General features: G+C 33.4%; 1 protein-coding gene across 1 annotated transcript; it reads left to right on the top strand.

Moving 5' to 3' along the window:
• Positions 1-444: 444 nt before the first annotated feature.
• Positions 445-14,239, top strand: Rh5 (Rhodopsin 5). The gene is made up of 5 exons (XM_075293552.1): positions 445-582; positions 647-844; positions 905-1,120; positions 5,966-6,096; positions 6,165-14,239. Exons 1-5 carry the CDS (start codon positions 521-523, stop codon positions 6,728-6,730), a joined length of 1,173 nt encoding a protein of 390 aa, XP_075149667.1. The 5' UTR covers positions 445-520; the 3' UTR covers positions 6,731-14,239.
• Positions 14,240-16,218: the final 1,979 nt, after the last annotated feature.

Below are 16,218 nucleotides of genomic sequence, written 5' to 3'. Positions count from 1 at the left end.
AGTATAATGTAGTCGCCCCCACCATACTTTAGACTTTCCTTACTTGTTTAATAATTCAAATTTTGTAACCAACCAATGTTAACTCTTTTTGCCCCTGACACTTGAATTCTTATATATATGGATAAAGCGGAAGTATCCCCCATTTCCGGCAAGCTACAGACGCACAAAAAAGCCAAGAATGCCACCACCTTTTTTAACAAATCCCATTGAATTGAAATTTGTATGCGATTTATCGACCGCAATTCAAAGATATGCGCCAAATCATCAACATTTGCAATAATCCCCATTGGAATGTCTTAGAATACGAAAGCTTTTTCACAAAAATGTCTTAAGCAAATCAATAATGTTCTTAGGAGCATCCAGACAGTGCCAATCACTAAACCGCCTCAAAAGTGAAACCTATAAAAGCCATAGGCTGACAAGCAACTATTGACAGTTGAACTTTATGGCGGTACTGGCGAATGGTAATTTAGCAGTGAAGTGAAGTGAAACAATGAAGCGGATATAGTAGAGAACAAAAATGCATTCAATAGAGATTCTTAAATTTGTGGGTCCTGAACCCTATGCAAGTTTCCAAAACGGGTATGTGGAGTATTTGAAACCAAAAAAAAAAGAAATCTTTTAAAAACCACATTTGATCTTATAGCTCTTCAATGGGCTCCTCTGGTTCTTTGCCCAATTTGGGCTGGAATTATCCAATGGAATATCAACATTTGATACATCAACATTGGCGTTCATTTCCAGTGCCTCAAATCTATTATCAATCATTCCTATTCATAGCAAATGTAGCCATGCTATTATGTTCTCTCTTTGGTAACGGTTTGGTATTATGGATATTTTCGACGTGAGTCCTTTCTGTATTTTACTTAATCGTATGTACACTTTCTTCTCTTTCGTATTACAGGGCCAAGAATTTAAGAACACCCTCCAATCTGTTGATTATAAATCTGGCTTTTTTCGATTTGACTATGGCTCTGAATATGCCACATTATATGATCAATGCTATTTTGGGATACTGTTGGGGTGGTGATTTAGGCTGTGATATATATGCTGTAATTGGTGGAATTTCTGGTCAAGGAGCTGCTGTGACAAATGCCTTTATAGCTTATGATAGATATAGGTAAGGAAATAATTAAAATAAATATGAATTATTAGGAAAACAATATCCAAATCATACATAGGAAAACAAAATTTCCCAACTCAATAACGAAATTAAATGATCCAATTAATCGTAGAATTAATAAACAATAAAAAAAATATATCTAATTAAATAATTAATTGATTTCAATTATTTTTTTAATTGATTCAATTAAAAGTGAAAGTTATTTTGATCGTAAAATTCAATAAATGTTTGCCTCCGGCGGCGGCGGCTTGACGGCTAAGCCAATATAAATTTATCCACTCGGTGGCGGACAATCATCCATTATAAAATCAAATTTGAAGTTAATCGAATGATAATGAGATTCGTTGTACAACCAATCTTACAATCAAATTTACATTTCATTAAAAATTTTTGAGCTAAATTTTTGCGAAACTATTATGGCAGATTGAAATTGATTGATTGTGGGTGGAAGATCCAAAATTTTGGCAAAAAATATGACAATTAATAATATAATTTTCTGATTTAAATCAATATTTTTGATAAATTGGCGGCTAAATTTGAGTCGAGATGAGTCGGCTTATTCGCCGACTGAACTCTGTAAAGAACCCATACTCATATTTGGGCTAGACAAACAATGCTGGTGACAATTTAGAAATTATATTGGAAATATAAAAGAATCTATGAAATACAAAAGACCATTGTAAAGAGCTGCACACCCCCATATATGTTAAACCAATTCTTAGATTTGTCTTCCGAAGTAGCTTGGAAGAAAAAATTTCATCCGATACGTTTGAAATTGGGTTTATGATGTTATAACGTGCCTTCTACCAAGCATGCAAAAATTGGTCCATCGGTCCATAATTAGCGCCATATAAAAAGATCCCCATATTTGACTTTCTGAGCCTATAGGATGTGTAGATTTCATCCATATGGACAAACTTACAATTTGGAAGACAATGTTAAGAAGGATTAAGATACCTTGTCATCGGCAACTGTTACCACAACTCAACTAATTCGATTGTGGACGGCAGTCTATACACCCTCACAAAAAATCGCTTCTGTAACATATACTCCCAAACATATTTTGCTTCAAGCATATACATTTTTGGGTATTGCCCAAACATTTATATGTTTGATCTCTTCCAATATATAATATGTTTGAAAGCATATTGGTCTAAACAATATATGTTTGGGTAGTCTAAGTTCCAAACATTTTGTATTTTTGCATCCAAATTCAATAATGTTGTCTTCCAAAAAACAATATGTTATTATCTGAACATATAATATGTTTGGAAGCATTTTGCACCCAAAAATATTATATGCTTAAAAAAAATTCTCCCAAACAATATTGTGCTCAAAATTTTATTTATTTATTTATATATTTACAATCATAATGAATTATGAAAATAAACAGGTAATATAGGTGCTAACAACATAGGTTTTCGACCTGAATGCTCAAAATTTTGTTTCTGCCTAATTGTATATTCCCCCACATCTTTCTCACTTCCACGAGATTTTTTAGTTCTTAGCACCTTTTTCTGTAATACAAACATTGTAGAAGAAATTATTCAATTTTATGATTTTTTTATTTTAATTTTACCTTTTGCCGGACGGGGATTCGAACAGCGGACCACACAGTTTGTAAGGATCAAAGAAGTAGCTGATCAATTGCCCAAGGAAAAATAAAATGTTAATTTTGTAATAACAAGCAACAACCACTAACTTAATTCAATATCGACTCCAGTCGAGTGCTGTTCTTGTTATGTCATAGTGCGGCTTCCTCAAGCAGTGTTGCCAGTATTTTGTCACCAAATTATGATATTTTCGTCCCCAAAAATCCCCAATATAAACTTAAATACCTCGCAAAAAAGTTAAAAAAAAAAAACAAAAAAATAATAAAAATAAAATCAGTAATACTTTAAAAATCAAAATTTTGTCAAATCCAGCAAGCCGCAATAAGATCAACATTTCACAATACCAAGAGACTGATTATCGTCTTCCCAATGCTGGAGATATGAAAATGGGAGTTCGATCACCTTGTATTTATGAACGAAAATTTACTTATAAATATTCAAGTAGTAAAATTGGGTAGAATTTAAGTAGTTGCCAAAGTTGGTAGAATTCTACCAGAAATGGTAGATCTTTTATTGTTTGGTAGAAACATAAATTTTATACACAGGAAACTCCTTACAAAATTTTTTATATAGAAATAAACTTCTGACAAAATGTTCTACAATTTTTCTACATACGAACAAAATTTTGACAAAATGTTCAACATATACTTTATTTCTATTGACAAAATGTTCTAAATACAAATAAAATTTTGGCAAAATATACTATAGAAATAAAATTTTGACAAAATTTTCTATAGAAATAAAATTTTGTAAATTTTCTATAGAAATAAAATTTTGACACAATTTTCTATAGAAATAAAATTTTGACAAATTTTTATACATAGAAATAAAATTTTGACAAAATTTTCTATGGAAATAAAATTTGGAGAAAATTTTATACATAAAATTTAGAGAATATTATCTATAGAAATAAGATTTTGAGAATATTTTCTATAGAAATAAAATGTTGACAAAATTTTCCATAGAAATCTAATAGAAATCATTTTGACAAAATTTTCTACATAGAAAAAGTGTTTTGAGAAAATTTTCTATAGAAATAAATTTTGACAAAATTTTCTATAGAAATACAATTTTGACAAAATTTTCTATAGAAATAGAATTTTGACAAAATTTACTATAGAAATAAAATTTTGACAAAATTTTCTATAGAAATAAAATTTTGAGAATATTTTCTATAGAAATAAAATTTTAAGAATATTTTCTATAGAAATAAAATTTTAATTGTTTTGTTTATCTCAGATTAAAACCATGCATTGACTAATCTACAAATATAGCTTAACCAACAGAAGAAAAGTATGCTTGTCAAATTTATTTGGGCAAAGCCCTATAGACTGCAAGATGGTTGGATGTACAGCTGTTTCGGAATTACCACATTCCTCATCAGCATCCTCTACTTGCAGCAAAACTATCAACCAATTATCAGAATAACTTCGGGTAATTCACTCAACCCAAAGTGAACTACACTTGAACCTTCCGAAAAAAGGTTTGATAGTCGGCTACTGCCTAAACATATTTGCAAGCATATCTCTTTTCCTTTGCCAAACTCAAATCATCGATTTGAATGTAGTTGGCTGGGTTTGTTTTTGAGCGTGCTTCCTCTATCTTCATTCGTTTTGTTTGTTATTGTTGGTTTCTCTTCACTCATTATTGTTTTTTTTATCTCAGCTTAAAACCACGCATTGACTTATCTACAAGTGTAGCTTAACCAATTTGATAAAATTTTCTATAGAAATAAAATTTTGACAAAATTTTCTATAGAAATAAAATTTTGACAAAATTTTCTATAGAAATAAAATTTTGACAAAATTTTCTATAGAAAAAAAGTTTTGAGAATATTTTCTGTAGAAATAAATTTTGACAAAATTTTCTATAGAAATTAAATTTTGAGAAAATTTTCTATATAGAAATAAAATTTTGAGAAAATTTTCTATAGAAATAGAATTTTGAAAAAATTTTCTACATAGAAATAAAATTTTCTAAGAAATAAATCTTTGAGAAAATTCTCTACACAGAAAAAAATATCACCAAAATATTTCCAATTAAAAAGTTAATTGAAGTTGAAAATTTTTTCAATTAATAAATTAATTGATACAATTAACTTTTTAATCATGATAGAAACATTAAGTTAATTAAGTCAATGATTGAAATTTTTAAAATGTTTAATTAAAAAATTAATTGATACAATTAAAAATTAAATTCGGAAGACTAATTCAGTTAAAAAAGTGCTGATTTTTTTTACTTTTTTAATTAAAAATGTATTTCAAACAATCATTTGTTAATCCAAATAAAAACTCTAAGCCAATCTAACTAAGTAATTAAAAATAGTTACCTTTTTAAAAATAGTTACCTTAATAAATTAATTGCGTTTTGCAATCAACATCAATTAAATTTTTAATTGAATCAATTAAAAAATTAATTGAATTTTGCTGAAAAAATCAATTAATTTTTTAATCAAGAAATTTTTCTATGCCCAATTAAAACTGTGATTGATACCATCATTTTCGTGATTGAAGACATTTCAATTAAAAAATTAATTGGATCAATTAATTTGGTGATTGAATCAGAGAAAAAATTTTTTGTGTGTATAGAAATAAAATTTCCCATAAAAATAAAATTTTGTTAAAAAAGATTAAACCGATTTCTCGAAAAAATTCCCACAAAAATCCCCAAATTTATGTAAATTCCCCACCAAATCCCCAAGTTTCCAACTCAGAAATTTCGTCCCCATTCACAAAAAAATATCCCCGATTTGGGGAAAATCCCCAATATGTTACTGACAACACTGTCCTCAAGGTATGCCCGTCCACATCCATTTTCATTTTCGGATTTCCAAGAATACAAGTTTGCTGCCTGGTGGTAAGCCATAGGTCTTCATTGGTGACTATTTTCTTTAGTTAGCAATTAATTTTCTTTAGTTAGCGATTAATAAACACTGGAATAGCTTGTAGTTCTTTAATTGCAGAATTCCATGTCATACAGTATTACTGATTTTATACGGGCGTTGAAGAATTTAAATTTTGTGTTACTCAATGTGTATATTGAGCACCATACCTCATCTAGGGACGCGAAAACGGGTCGGCCCTTGTTGAGGCGACATTTTATATCATCGGAGCTACTACCTTACGATGTTATAATGCTACCCTGGTAGCAGAATGTATATACATTGTCGAACATTAATTTAATTCAATTAAATTTAATTACGTTTACATTATATTCTTCCCTCTTTCAGAACGATTTCCAATCCAATTGATGGCCGCTTGAATTTTCCCCAAGTAATTATATTAATTGTTACCACCTGGTTATGGACCACACCATTTTCGGTTTTACCACTACTTCATATTTGGGGACATTATATTCCTGGTAAATATTACACATACTCCATTGAAATGCGCAACTTTGAAGATTAATTCCTATTTCATTTTGTACAGAGGGTTTCCTAACAACTTGCTCCTTTGATTATCTCTCGCAAGACGATGAAACACGTTATTTTGTCCAAACCCTGTTTGTGTGGGCCTACTGTATTCCAATGATCATGATTTGTACGTATTATACAAAACTATTTCTTCATGTCCGAGATCATGAACGCATGTTAGCTGATCAAGCGAAAAAAATGAATGTTAAATCACTTTCGGCTAACCAGAATACAACAAGTGTCAGTGTTGAAATTCGTATTGCCAAGGCAGCCATGATTATCTATTTGATGTATATCTTTTCCTGGACTCCTTATGCAACAATAGCGCTTATGGGAACATTCGATTATAGGCACATGATCACACCATTCGCCTCAATGATTCCATGTACATGTGCTAAATTAGTATCGTGTATTGATCCTTGGATTTATGCGGCAAGTCATCCCAAATATCGTGCTGAATTAGAAAAACGTTTACCTTGGTTGGGTATAAGAGAACGTAATGTATCCGCATCGGTGGCAAGTAGTGACAGCTGTTGCAATGGTGAATCGGAAACTGGTACCATTTCGGTATCAAATTGTTAAAAACAAAGTTGAAATCAAATCTAAAGACTAATATCTTATATACGATAAATGGAGTTGCCAAAATCAGCTGATTTGTAGATGTACCATAGACCAATTAAAATAGAGACATACCTTGATAATTCACCATGGTGTTGTTTATTTGCAGTGCGCAGTCATTCCACTCAATTGCGCAGTCAAGTGACTCAATTTCTTTTTGGAAAACGAGAATTACCGTACAAATCAGTCAATTTGCATTACAAAAAAGATGTGGATGTATAGAGTTTTACATGTTTTTCCAATATTTGGTGTTGCATCAAAAGAACAAACGAAAGAAAACAAATTAAAGCCAAATTTAAAAATCACTCAATTGCAGACGAAAAAGAGCCACCTACGGTGTGCAGACAAACTACAGCGCTGTGAATTCACTTTCGTTGTCTATACCTTCCTTGGTCTATGGATGTACATTCAGCTATTTTGGAATTTCGTATCATATGTGAAACAATAGATCATTAATTTTACTTATAGTCGTGTGAAATGCAAAATGGTATGACTAAACAAAAGAATCAATGCTGAAGATTTGAAAGGTATTTTATTTCAATCGTGATATTTATCTGACTACCATAAAATTGTGATATATGAACGAAAATTATCTATAAACCATATGCGGAAATCATTCATGAAACGACTTACATTTTTATTTCACTCAATTGATTCCAATATTTATAAATTGTCCAATACGACCCAAATTTTACAATCAAAGTTTACGAGTGAATCATCCCTCATCTGATTTCCTATCATTTCCTATCATCTGATTGGTCCTCTGCTAGAGAATGAAGCCGAGCTTTTCTGACGGCGGCGGCTAAACTCAATTTTTAATATAAGCGACGGCGGCTTGATGGTTGAGCCGATAAAAATTTATCTATTCGGCGCCAATCAAGTATCTATTAAAATATCCCAACCGTTATGAGATTAATTGTACAACATTTTTATTCTAAACAAAAATTCTCGGCTGCTGATAAACTCAGCGCTTCATTCTCTGCCCCCTACTAGTGTATGCTGTACAATTTTTCTACACCGAAAGAATTCTCTTCGTTAATTTTACGAAGAATTCTTCATTAACTATTTTTCCTGAATTCTTCATTAAAATAAAGAAATTTTCATTCATTTTCGTAAATTTTACGAAGAACATTTTACGAATATACGAAACTTCTACGAAACATTCTACATTAACTTTTCTTCGTAAAAAGTTCGTACTTTTAACGAAACTTTCTTCATATTTCATGAATTTTGTGAAGAAGTTTATACGAATATTTTACGAAACATTCTGCGTTAAAATTTCTTCATAAAAAGTACGAAACATTTTCTTTGAAATAACGAAGAAGTTTCATTGAAGTTGTAAAATTTCCGTTCGCGGCATTAAATTGTCTTTTATAATGTGCTTGAGTGTATTCCTTTATTCTATTTTTTATGCAAGTCTATGCTACTTCTCATTTGGGTGATAGCGCGCTATGAATAAAAGTGAAGGAATAAAACTAAAAATTATTCAAAAACTTAAGATGTAAAGTAGTGATGTCATTTTTCACACTTGCAACTACAACCAAATGCACTTTCGACTATAAATTTTTTTTCTAAAAGTTCGAACATTTTTCAGAAAAAAGTACGAAAGTTTTTCATAAAAAGTACGAACATTTTTCATAAAAACTACGAAAATTTTTCATAAAAAGTACGAAACATTTTCATAAAAAGAACGAAATTGTTTCTTAAAAAGTACGAAGATTCTTCATAAAAAGTACGATTTTTTTTCTTACAAACTACGAAAATTTTTGAAGAACTTTTCTTCGTAAAAAGTACGAAATATTTCGTACTTTTAATGAAAAGTTTCTTTGGTTGTAAAACAATGACAAATTTCGTACTTTTAACGAAATTTTTCGTTCTTTTTACGAAGAAAATTCTTTCGGTGTAGATGATTCCACATTTGGCACGGTGAACGAAAAGGCCCCCTCGAGCAGTGTTGCCAGTATTTTCCGAGCTCTTGTCCCCAAAATGGATCGCTTTTATCCCCAAAAATCCCCAATTTAATTTAAAATTCCCCATAAAAATCCCCAAGAAATTTTTGGCAAGTTTTTTGAAAAAAAAAGTAAACGAATAGACTCTGCTGTAGAAAATCCGTACAAAATTAAAAAAAAAATCATTTTAAATAAAATAAAAATGTGCAATGGAATGAAGATTTCAAAACACAAAGCCAGGAGACGGGTGCTCAAAATATCATCCGATACCAGCCCCCATCAGAGTTAATTATTAGGTTAGGTTAGGTTAAAGTGGCAGCCCGATTAAGATTCAGGCTCACTTAGACTATTCAGTCCATTGTGATACCACATTAACTAAAAGTACCTATTACATATGGGCACTTCTAGTTTTAGCCGCTGAACCTTCTTGATTATTTTTCTTTGTTGAACCAACCAGATTGTTCCAAAAACATTAGCAGACTGCTTAAGTTAACGTTTTCCAGATCAGCCAGTAATCTGAAGCTATATGCTCCTAAAAGTTGCTTGCGCTTTACACAAAATGCAGGACACTCACACAAGAGGTGTTTAATTGATTCTTTTTCCTCCGCATCATGACAGCTCATACAATAGTCATTATACTTCGCGCCAATAGTTTTTGCAAAATCGCCTATCAGGCAGCGACCCGTTATAGCAGATATCAGGAGTGATATCTGACGTCTCGAGAACATTAGCATATCTAGTGTGCGGTTTAAGTTGAAATGGGGCCACATTTGCTTGGTGTCGTTACAACCCTTGCAATTCTCCCATCGAACATTTGCCATCACAGCCTTCTCACGCAGCATGAGCTTGCAGGTAGCTAGGGGCATACCAACAAATTCCAGTTCCCCTGGAATATGTAAGGTAGTCCCTAGCCTTGCCAACTCATCCGCTTCGCAGTTCCCCGGTATGTTCCTGTGGCCAGGCACCCATATTAGGTGAATATTGTACTGCTCAGCCATCTCATTGAGAGATTTGCGGCAGTCGATGGCCGTTTTCGAGTTGAGGAACACAGAGTCCAAGGATTTTATTGCAGGTTGACTGTCTGAGTATATATTAATGCCAATATTTGTTGGAACATTACTTCTCAGCCAATTCGCCACCTCTCTTATTGCTAATATTTCAGCCTGAAAAACACTACAGTGATTAGGTAATCTTTTCGCTATTCGAATTTCCAGATCTTTAGAATATACTCCGAACCCCACTTGTCCATTCAATTTGGAGCCATCAGTATAGAAATCTATATATCTTTTATTCCCCGGGGTCTGTGTACACCACGCCTCACTGTTGGGAATTAGAGTTTCAAACTTTTTGTCGAAAAGTGGTTTTGCCAGGGTATAATCCACTACGTTAGGCACATCTGGCATTATTTTGAGGACCGAACTATGACCGTACATTTTTTCCGACCACAGCGATAGCTCGCGCAACCGCACAGCCGTTGTTGCAGCTGACTGTTTGGCCAAAATGTCTAAAGGCAATAGATGTAGCATGACATTAAGGGAGTTAATTATTGGTATAAAGAGTCATCTTATACAAATCCTCGCTCGAAAAATAAAAATGGGAGTTCGGTCAACATATAGTCAAGAAATAAAATTGACTTATCGATCAAAATGCGTTGCTCTCCGATATGAACTCTACTCTGTATGTGCGGGATATGGGATACATGTTCAAAATCAGTGATGTATGCATATGAGTCCTTACGAAATAATTTCACAATAGTAAAAAAATTCTTAGGAACAAGAGTAAATTGTAAAGAAGCTCTTGGGCCACCCAAATAAATTCCGTGGAATAAAGAGGAGGAAAGTGATATATATTTTTGAGAATTGTATATTTTTATATTTTTGAGAATCTCTGTACTTCTTTAAGCCTTTTTTTTAAGCATGTAAAGAATTTCATATAAACCAGAGTTCTTACTGTAATAATTACTCGAAAATTCCCCACAAAAATCCCCAAATTTGTGGAAATTCCCCACCACATCCCCAAGTCCCCAACTCAAAAATTTTATCCCCATCCACGAAAAAATATCCCCGATTTGGGGAAAAATTCCCAATACTGGCAACACTGCCCTCGAGAATTATGGGCTATTTCAGCAGTTCGTCATTTTACTGGTTACACAACACTTCCCCATAATTATCACCATTGATGCGCTTTACAGACTATCAGTTATTCCGGACGGAATGTCGGTGTTTATAATGAATCTTACAGTGTGTCGGATCGATACGACTTGTCGGCGATGACTAAATAATCGGTAAATGTGTTATCGATCCCATAAACACGCAGCAGTATCGATTATGCCTTCGGACTTAACTTATACTGCGCACAATATAGGGGATATGTTCGACACGAGCACTGTCGTCCGGAATAACTGAAAGTCTTTAAAGCGCATGACTGACCCACCGATTTCATAATTGAGGTGTGCACGTGACACGAAATTGTCGTGACTTACGCGTGAGTCGTGAGTCACGCTGAAGGCAACGGCGTGAGTGTGCATGAGCGTGATTAACCAATCAAATGTCGTGCGTGAGCGTGAGTCACGAAAATGGTATCGTCGTGAGTGTGCGTGAGTACCAAATTTCGGAAAAACACGCTCACGAAAATAATCCCGCTTACGAACATAAAGTGCTTACGAGTTGAATTCATTTATAATTTTAGTCACATCCTAGGTGTTAAGAGTTTTATAACGCTCTCGTTTTTAATCATACTCATGTTTTTAGTCAGGTTCTATAGGTAAATTACTCATAAAATTATTCGTGTGTCACGAGGTTTTTCGTGAGTCACGACGTTTAAAAGATTTTCGTGCGTGAGTACAAATTTTCTTTTCGTGAACGTGCGTGAGTCATACCTAATAATATCGTGCGTGAGTGTGCGTGAATAAGATTTCTCTGTCGTGAGTGTGCGTGAGCATGAGCAAAATATTACTCACGTGCACACCTCTATTTCATAACCTCTGAGCGTCGGCCGTTCATCAACCAATAAAACGACAACTCCCGGCTTCAGAGAATATATGGTATGGATCCCAGCTTCAAAGAGCCCCCGTCCCTCCTTCGATGTTCATGTTGCCATGAGGGTGTTCCGGGACATTATAAACGCAGCAACCGCTCCCTTTATACTCATTGGTAGAACTGGGGAGGCCCAACTACCCAGCGCAAGCGGCGGAACTCGCAGGCCAGCGCGATGAACGCCGTCGTGCTGTTCCTAGAGTACGAGATCGGTATCTAGAGATTATTAAGATAGAGCACTGAAGCAATGTACACCTAGACCTTGCTTTGCGTGTCCAAAAAAACACGACGCAAACTGAAACGATGCAAAGTGAATTATGAGTCTCTATGGCAAACTATGCAAAAATTGGAGGTAGATAATAACGCAACTTTGGAAACCTATCGACGCAAAGTGAAAACTAGTACTAATTCAACAGCGACGCAACTTCGAAACAACGCAAAACGAAATGACGCAAACCGAGGTCTAGGTGTAATCTAAGCATTGGCAGATGTAAGTTGTGGTCAACCACAAGAGCCTCTCGAACCCCGCTACAAGGGATGATGTGACCTCAGTTAACTTTGACGACGTGACAGTGACTTATCTGAAGAGATGCGAATGGATTTTCAACCGACAGTTTATTGTGCATCCGGAGAGTGGTTGGGCGAAAAGGAGAGCCACTCGCCGCATCCGTGACCTCCACAATTTATCGACATATCACAATTTATCCCAGCCGATTTTACCAATGTCATCAACAGAGTAAAACGATCCAAGGCGCTGGACCCCAACGGAATGCTGAACCATCTGGGAACACTTGCAGTAGAGTCCTTGTTGAGTACTCGATAGAGCATGACCCCGACCCATTATTGTCTGCGGTAGCTGACATTCAATTTTTTCCATAGGCAGTGATGCCTTAACGACTAAGCCGATGCAATTTTGTCTATTCGGCTACAGAGAATGAAGCCGACACATTTTTGTCGGCGGCAGCTTACACTAAATTTTTGCTTCCAGCGGTGGCGGCTTGGCGGCTAAGCCGATATAAATTTGTCCATTCGGCGGCGCACAATTATAATCAGTTTGAAGTTATTCGAACAGAGAATGAAGCCGCCGAGTCGCGCCGCCGATTTCAGTCGCCGCCGGCCATGTTTTGCCAGTCGACGCCGCCGCCGAATATGTCGGCTCATCTCGACTCAAATTTAGCCGCCAATTATTCAAAAATATTAGTTTAAATCAAAAAACTTTATTAATAATTGTAGTAATTTTAGCCGCCGGATGCAAAAATTTAATGTCAGCCGCCGCCGACAAAAATGGGTCGGCTTCATTCTCTGTATTCGAATGGTAATGAGATTAGTTGTACAACCAATCTGGGTGGAAGGTTCAAAATGTTGGCAAAAATACGACAATTATTAATACATTTTTTCTGATTTAAATTGATATTGACATATTCGACTGCGGCGTCGACTGACAAAAAATGGTCGGCGCGACTCGGCGCCGGCAATAAAAAATAAATTGAAGGAATCTGAACCACTATGAGATTAGTTGTATAACCAATTTTACTATCATATTTACATTGTATTCATCTCTACGTTACCGAGTCACCCCGCCAATTTTAGCCGCCGCCGAATATGTCGATTATTCTCGACTCAAATTTAGCCTCCAATTAATCAAAAATATTGATTTAAATATGCCGAATATGTCGATTAATCTCGACTCAAATGTAGCCGCCAATTAATCAAAAATATTGATTTAAATATGAAAAAGGTATTAAAATGTTGTGTATTTTTGCCAAAAATTTAAACCTTCCCACCCCCAAACAAGTTAAATAAATAATAAATTTAAACCTTCCACCCACAATCAATCAGTATTCATGTGCTATAATAATTTACATCAGAAAATTGTAATGAAATGTAAATCTGATTGTCAGATTGGTTGTACAATTAATCTCTTTAAAACTCGGATAACTTCGAATTGATTTTATAATAGATAATTTTCCGCCACCGAATAGATAAATTTATATCGGCTTAGCCGTCACGCCGCCGCAGCTGAAGGCAAACATTTAGTGTCAATCACCGCCGATAAAAAAACACATTTTAGTCATGATGAGCCAACATAGTCGGTGGCTGCTTCGACTGGCAAAAAATTGTCGGCGGCAGCTAAAATCGGCGGAGCGACTCGCCGGCTTCTTTCTCCGATTTATATTTTCTTTCTTAATTTCTCGGGGATGTTTACCAAAAGTCATGTTTTTCAGACAATTTGTAAATTGAGGCAAATAATTTCTTGTTTTACTAAAAAAATTTTTGGAACGATTTCTTAATCCATCCATCAATAAATATTCGAAATTATGGTATGGTTATAATAATCATACATCTTGCATTTCACCAGACAATATGTATACAAAGTAGAAAGCAATGAATTTATTAAGAATTCCAAAAATCCCAAAAAAAAACATGGATAAGCAATAAGTCTATTAAAAAGACTTCAAAAATAAAATAAAAATATATGAGCATAAAAAGATGGTTTTATTGGGAGGTGACACACTTCGTAACTCTGACAATAATGTAGCCAAAACAAAATGCGAAATCAACTTTTGTAATAAAAATATTAATTTGAAGTTTTTTTGACACTAAAGATTTTCTTTTAGAAGCAAATAAGAAACAAGAGATGCAATATGTCTCTAATGCATCTCTTGTCATAATTTTAGGTTCCTTTACTCTAAAGAAAATACTTCACTTTGTTTGTTTATAATGTTTCGGAGAAAAGTATGGTTTCTTGGGACTGATTGGATACATATCATCCCAGCAAAAAAAATTTGGAAGTTCTTCCAAAGACACAACTTTAAAAGTACTTCCAGAAGATGCACTCCCATTGATGTTCTTTATTTTAACTACCCACGAAGTTCTTTTAATTCAATTTTTTATAACATGCTTTTTTTCATACTTTTAATGGGTAATTTTACCTTTTTTGTTTCAAAGAGGTTAAAAACAGAGTAAGAATTCATAAAATGGTACACCGAAAAAAAAGTTTACTATTTTTTATGACAAATGAACTAACCCATAGTAAGAATGACCATGATTTGGTGCCAAAGACTTTTTTCATCTAGATAAGTTCATGATTTTCTTATAAATTAGTTCATGTATTGCATCGTATTTTAGTTCATTATTACTATGCTGTGGGAAGAATATAGTTAAACAAATTCAAAATATTCCTGCTATCTGGAAAAATTAACAATTTTTTGGGAAACCTGTATTAAGAAATTGGTTTGAAATAAACTGTTTGTCGGTATAATTTTCAAAAAAGTAGAGAAATTGAGGAATCAAAGGTACAACAAGCCTGTATACAACTAAGAAATGTTTCGTACAAAACAAGTAAATTTTCTATTACCACCAGTATTTTAATTCAAAAAATTATTATTAAAATACACAAAACTATGGGTTATGATATACAATAAAGGAAATATTTTTATTAGAACGTTGGATGCAGTTACTTGTCGGTAGTTAGTAATAAAAGAGTAATATTCTATGTTATTATGACTAAACTATTTAATTTAAATGTCCATGTTTTCTATCCATATGAAAGATATATGTGGCATAAGATGCTATATTCAATTGAATTGTCCAATTTCATCGATTTTGGCTATTTTTTGTTGGGCGGATTTGTCTTATAAGCATCTGAAATTGCAAAGTTATACAAAATATAAGAAAAATATTATCAAATTCTATCGTTCATATTGATTTTTAACTTACGGTTTTCAAGAGTATTTCCTAAATCCAATAAGGATATCAGCTTAATTAGCATTAAACAGTAAGAATATTCAAAAAAATTACCATTACAAGACCTGTCTACCTGCAAGTGAAAATAGTTATTTTTAATAAATTGAAATTTTGGTTTTATTAAAAACGGTCAAAATACCGTTTATAGAAAAACTTACCACATTGAAAAATCCATCCAGTAGGTACATTATTGGAATCATATCCATGGACTAATGGACGTTTTTGAAATTATTCTCAGAATATATTTGAAATAAAAAATATTATAAAATTAGACATAATTTCCACTTGTCAGTATAGCATTTAGTATTTAAGGTGTATATTAAGTTCGAGTTTAGAGGTTAAAATCGCAATTTTCATGATAAGTTTTCTTTAAAAATCCATTATAAAAACAAGTATATACGGCCGTAAGTTCGGCCAGGCCGAAGCTTATGTACCCTCCATCATGGATTGCGTAGAAACTTCATCTAAACACTGCCATCCACAATCGAATTACTTAAGTTGCGGTAACGCTTGCCGATGGCAAGGTATCTTAAAACCTCCTAACACCATCTTCTAAATTGTATGTAAGTCCATACGTGGTATATATTAAATCAAAAAAGATCGATCCAATACGTATATAATTCAGTTTGACAAAATTTTCTACAGAAATGAAATTTTAACAAAATTTTCTATAGAAATAAAATTTTCACACAATTTTCTGTAGAAATAAAAATTTTGACAA

Source organism: Haematobia irritans, chromosome 2 (assembly GCF_050003625.1).
Source record: "Haematobia irritans isolate KBUSLIRL chromosome 2, ASM5000362v1, whole genome shotgun sequence".
NCBI classification, from domain to species: Eukaryota; Metazoa; Arthropoda; class Insecta; order Diptera; family Muscidae; genus Haematobia; species Haematobia irritans.
The sequence above is the reverse complement of the archived record's forward strand: the minus strand, read 5'-3'. Positions and strand labels throughout refer to the sequence as shown.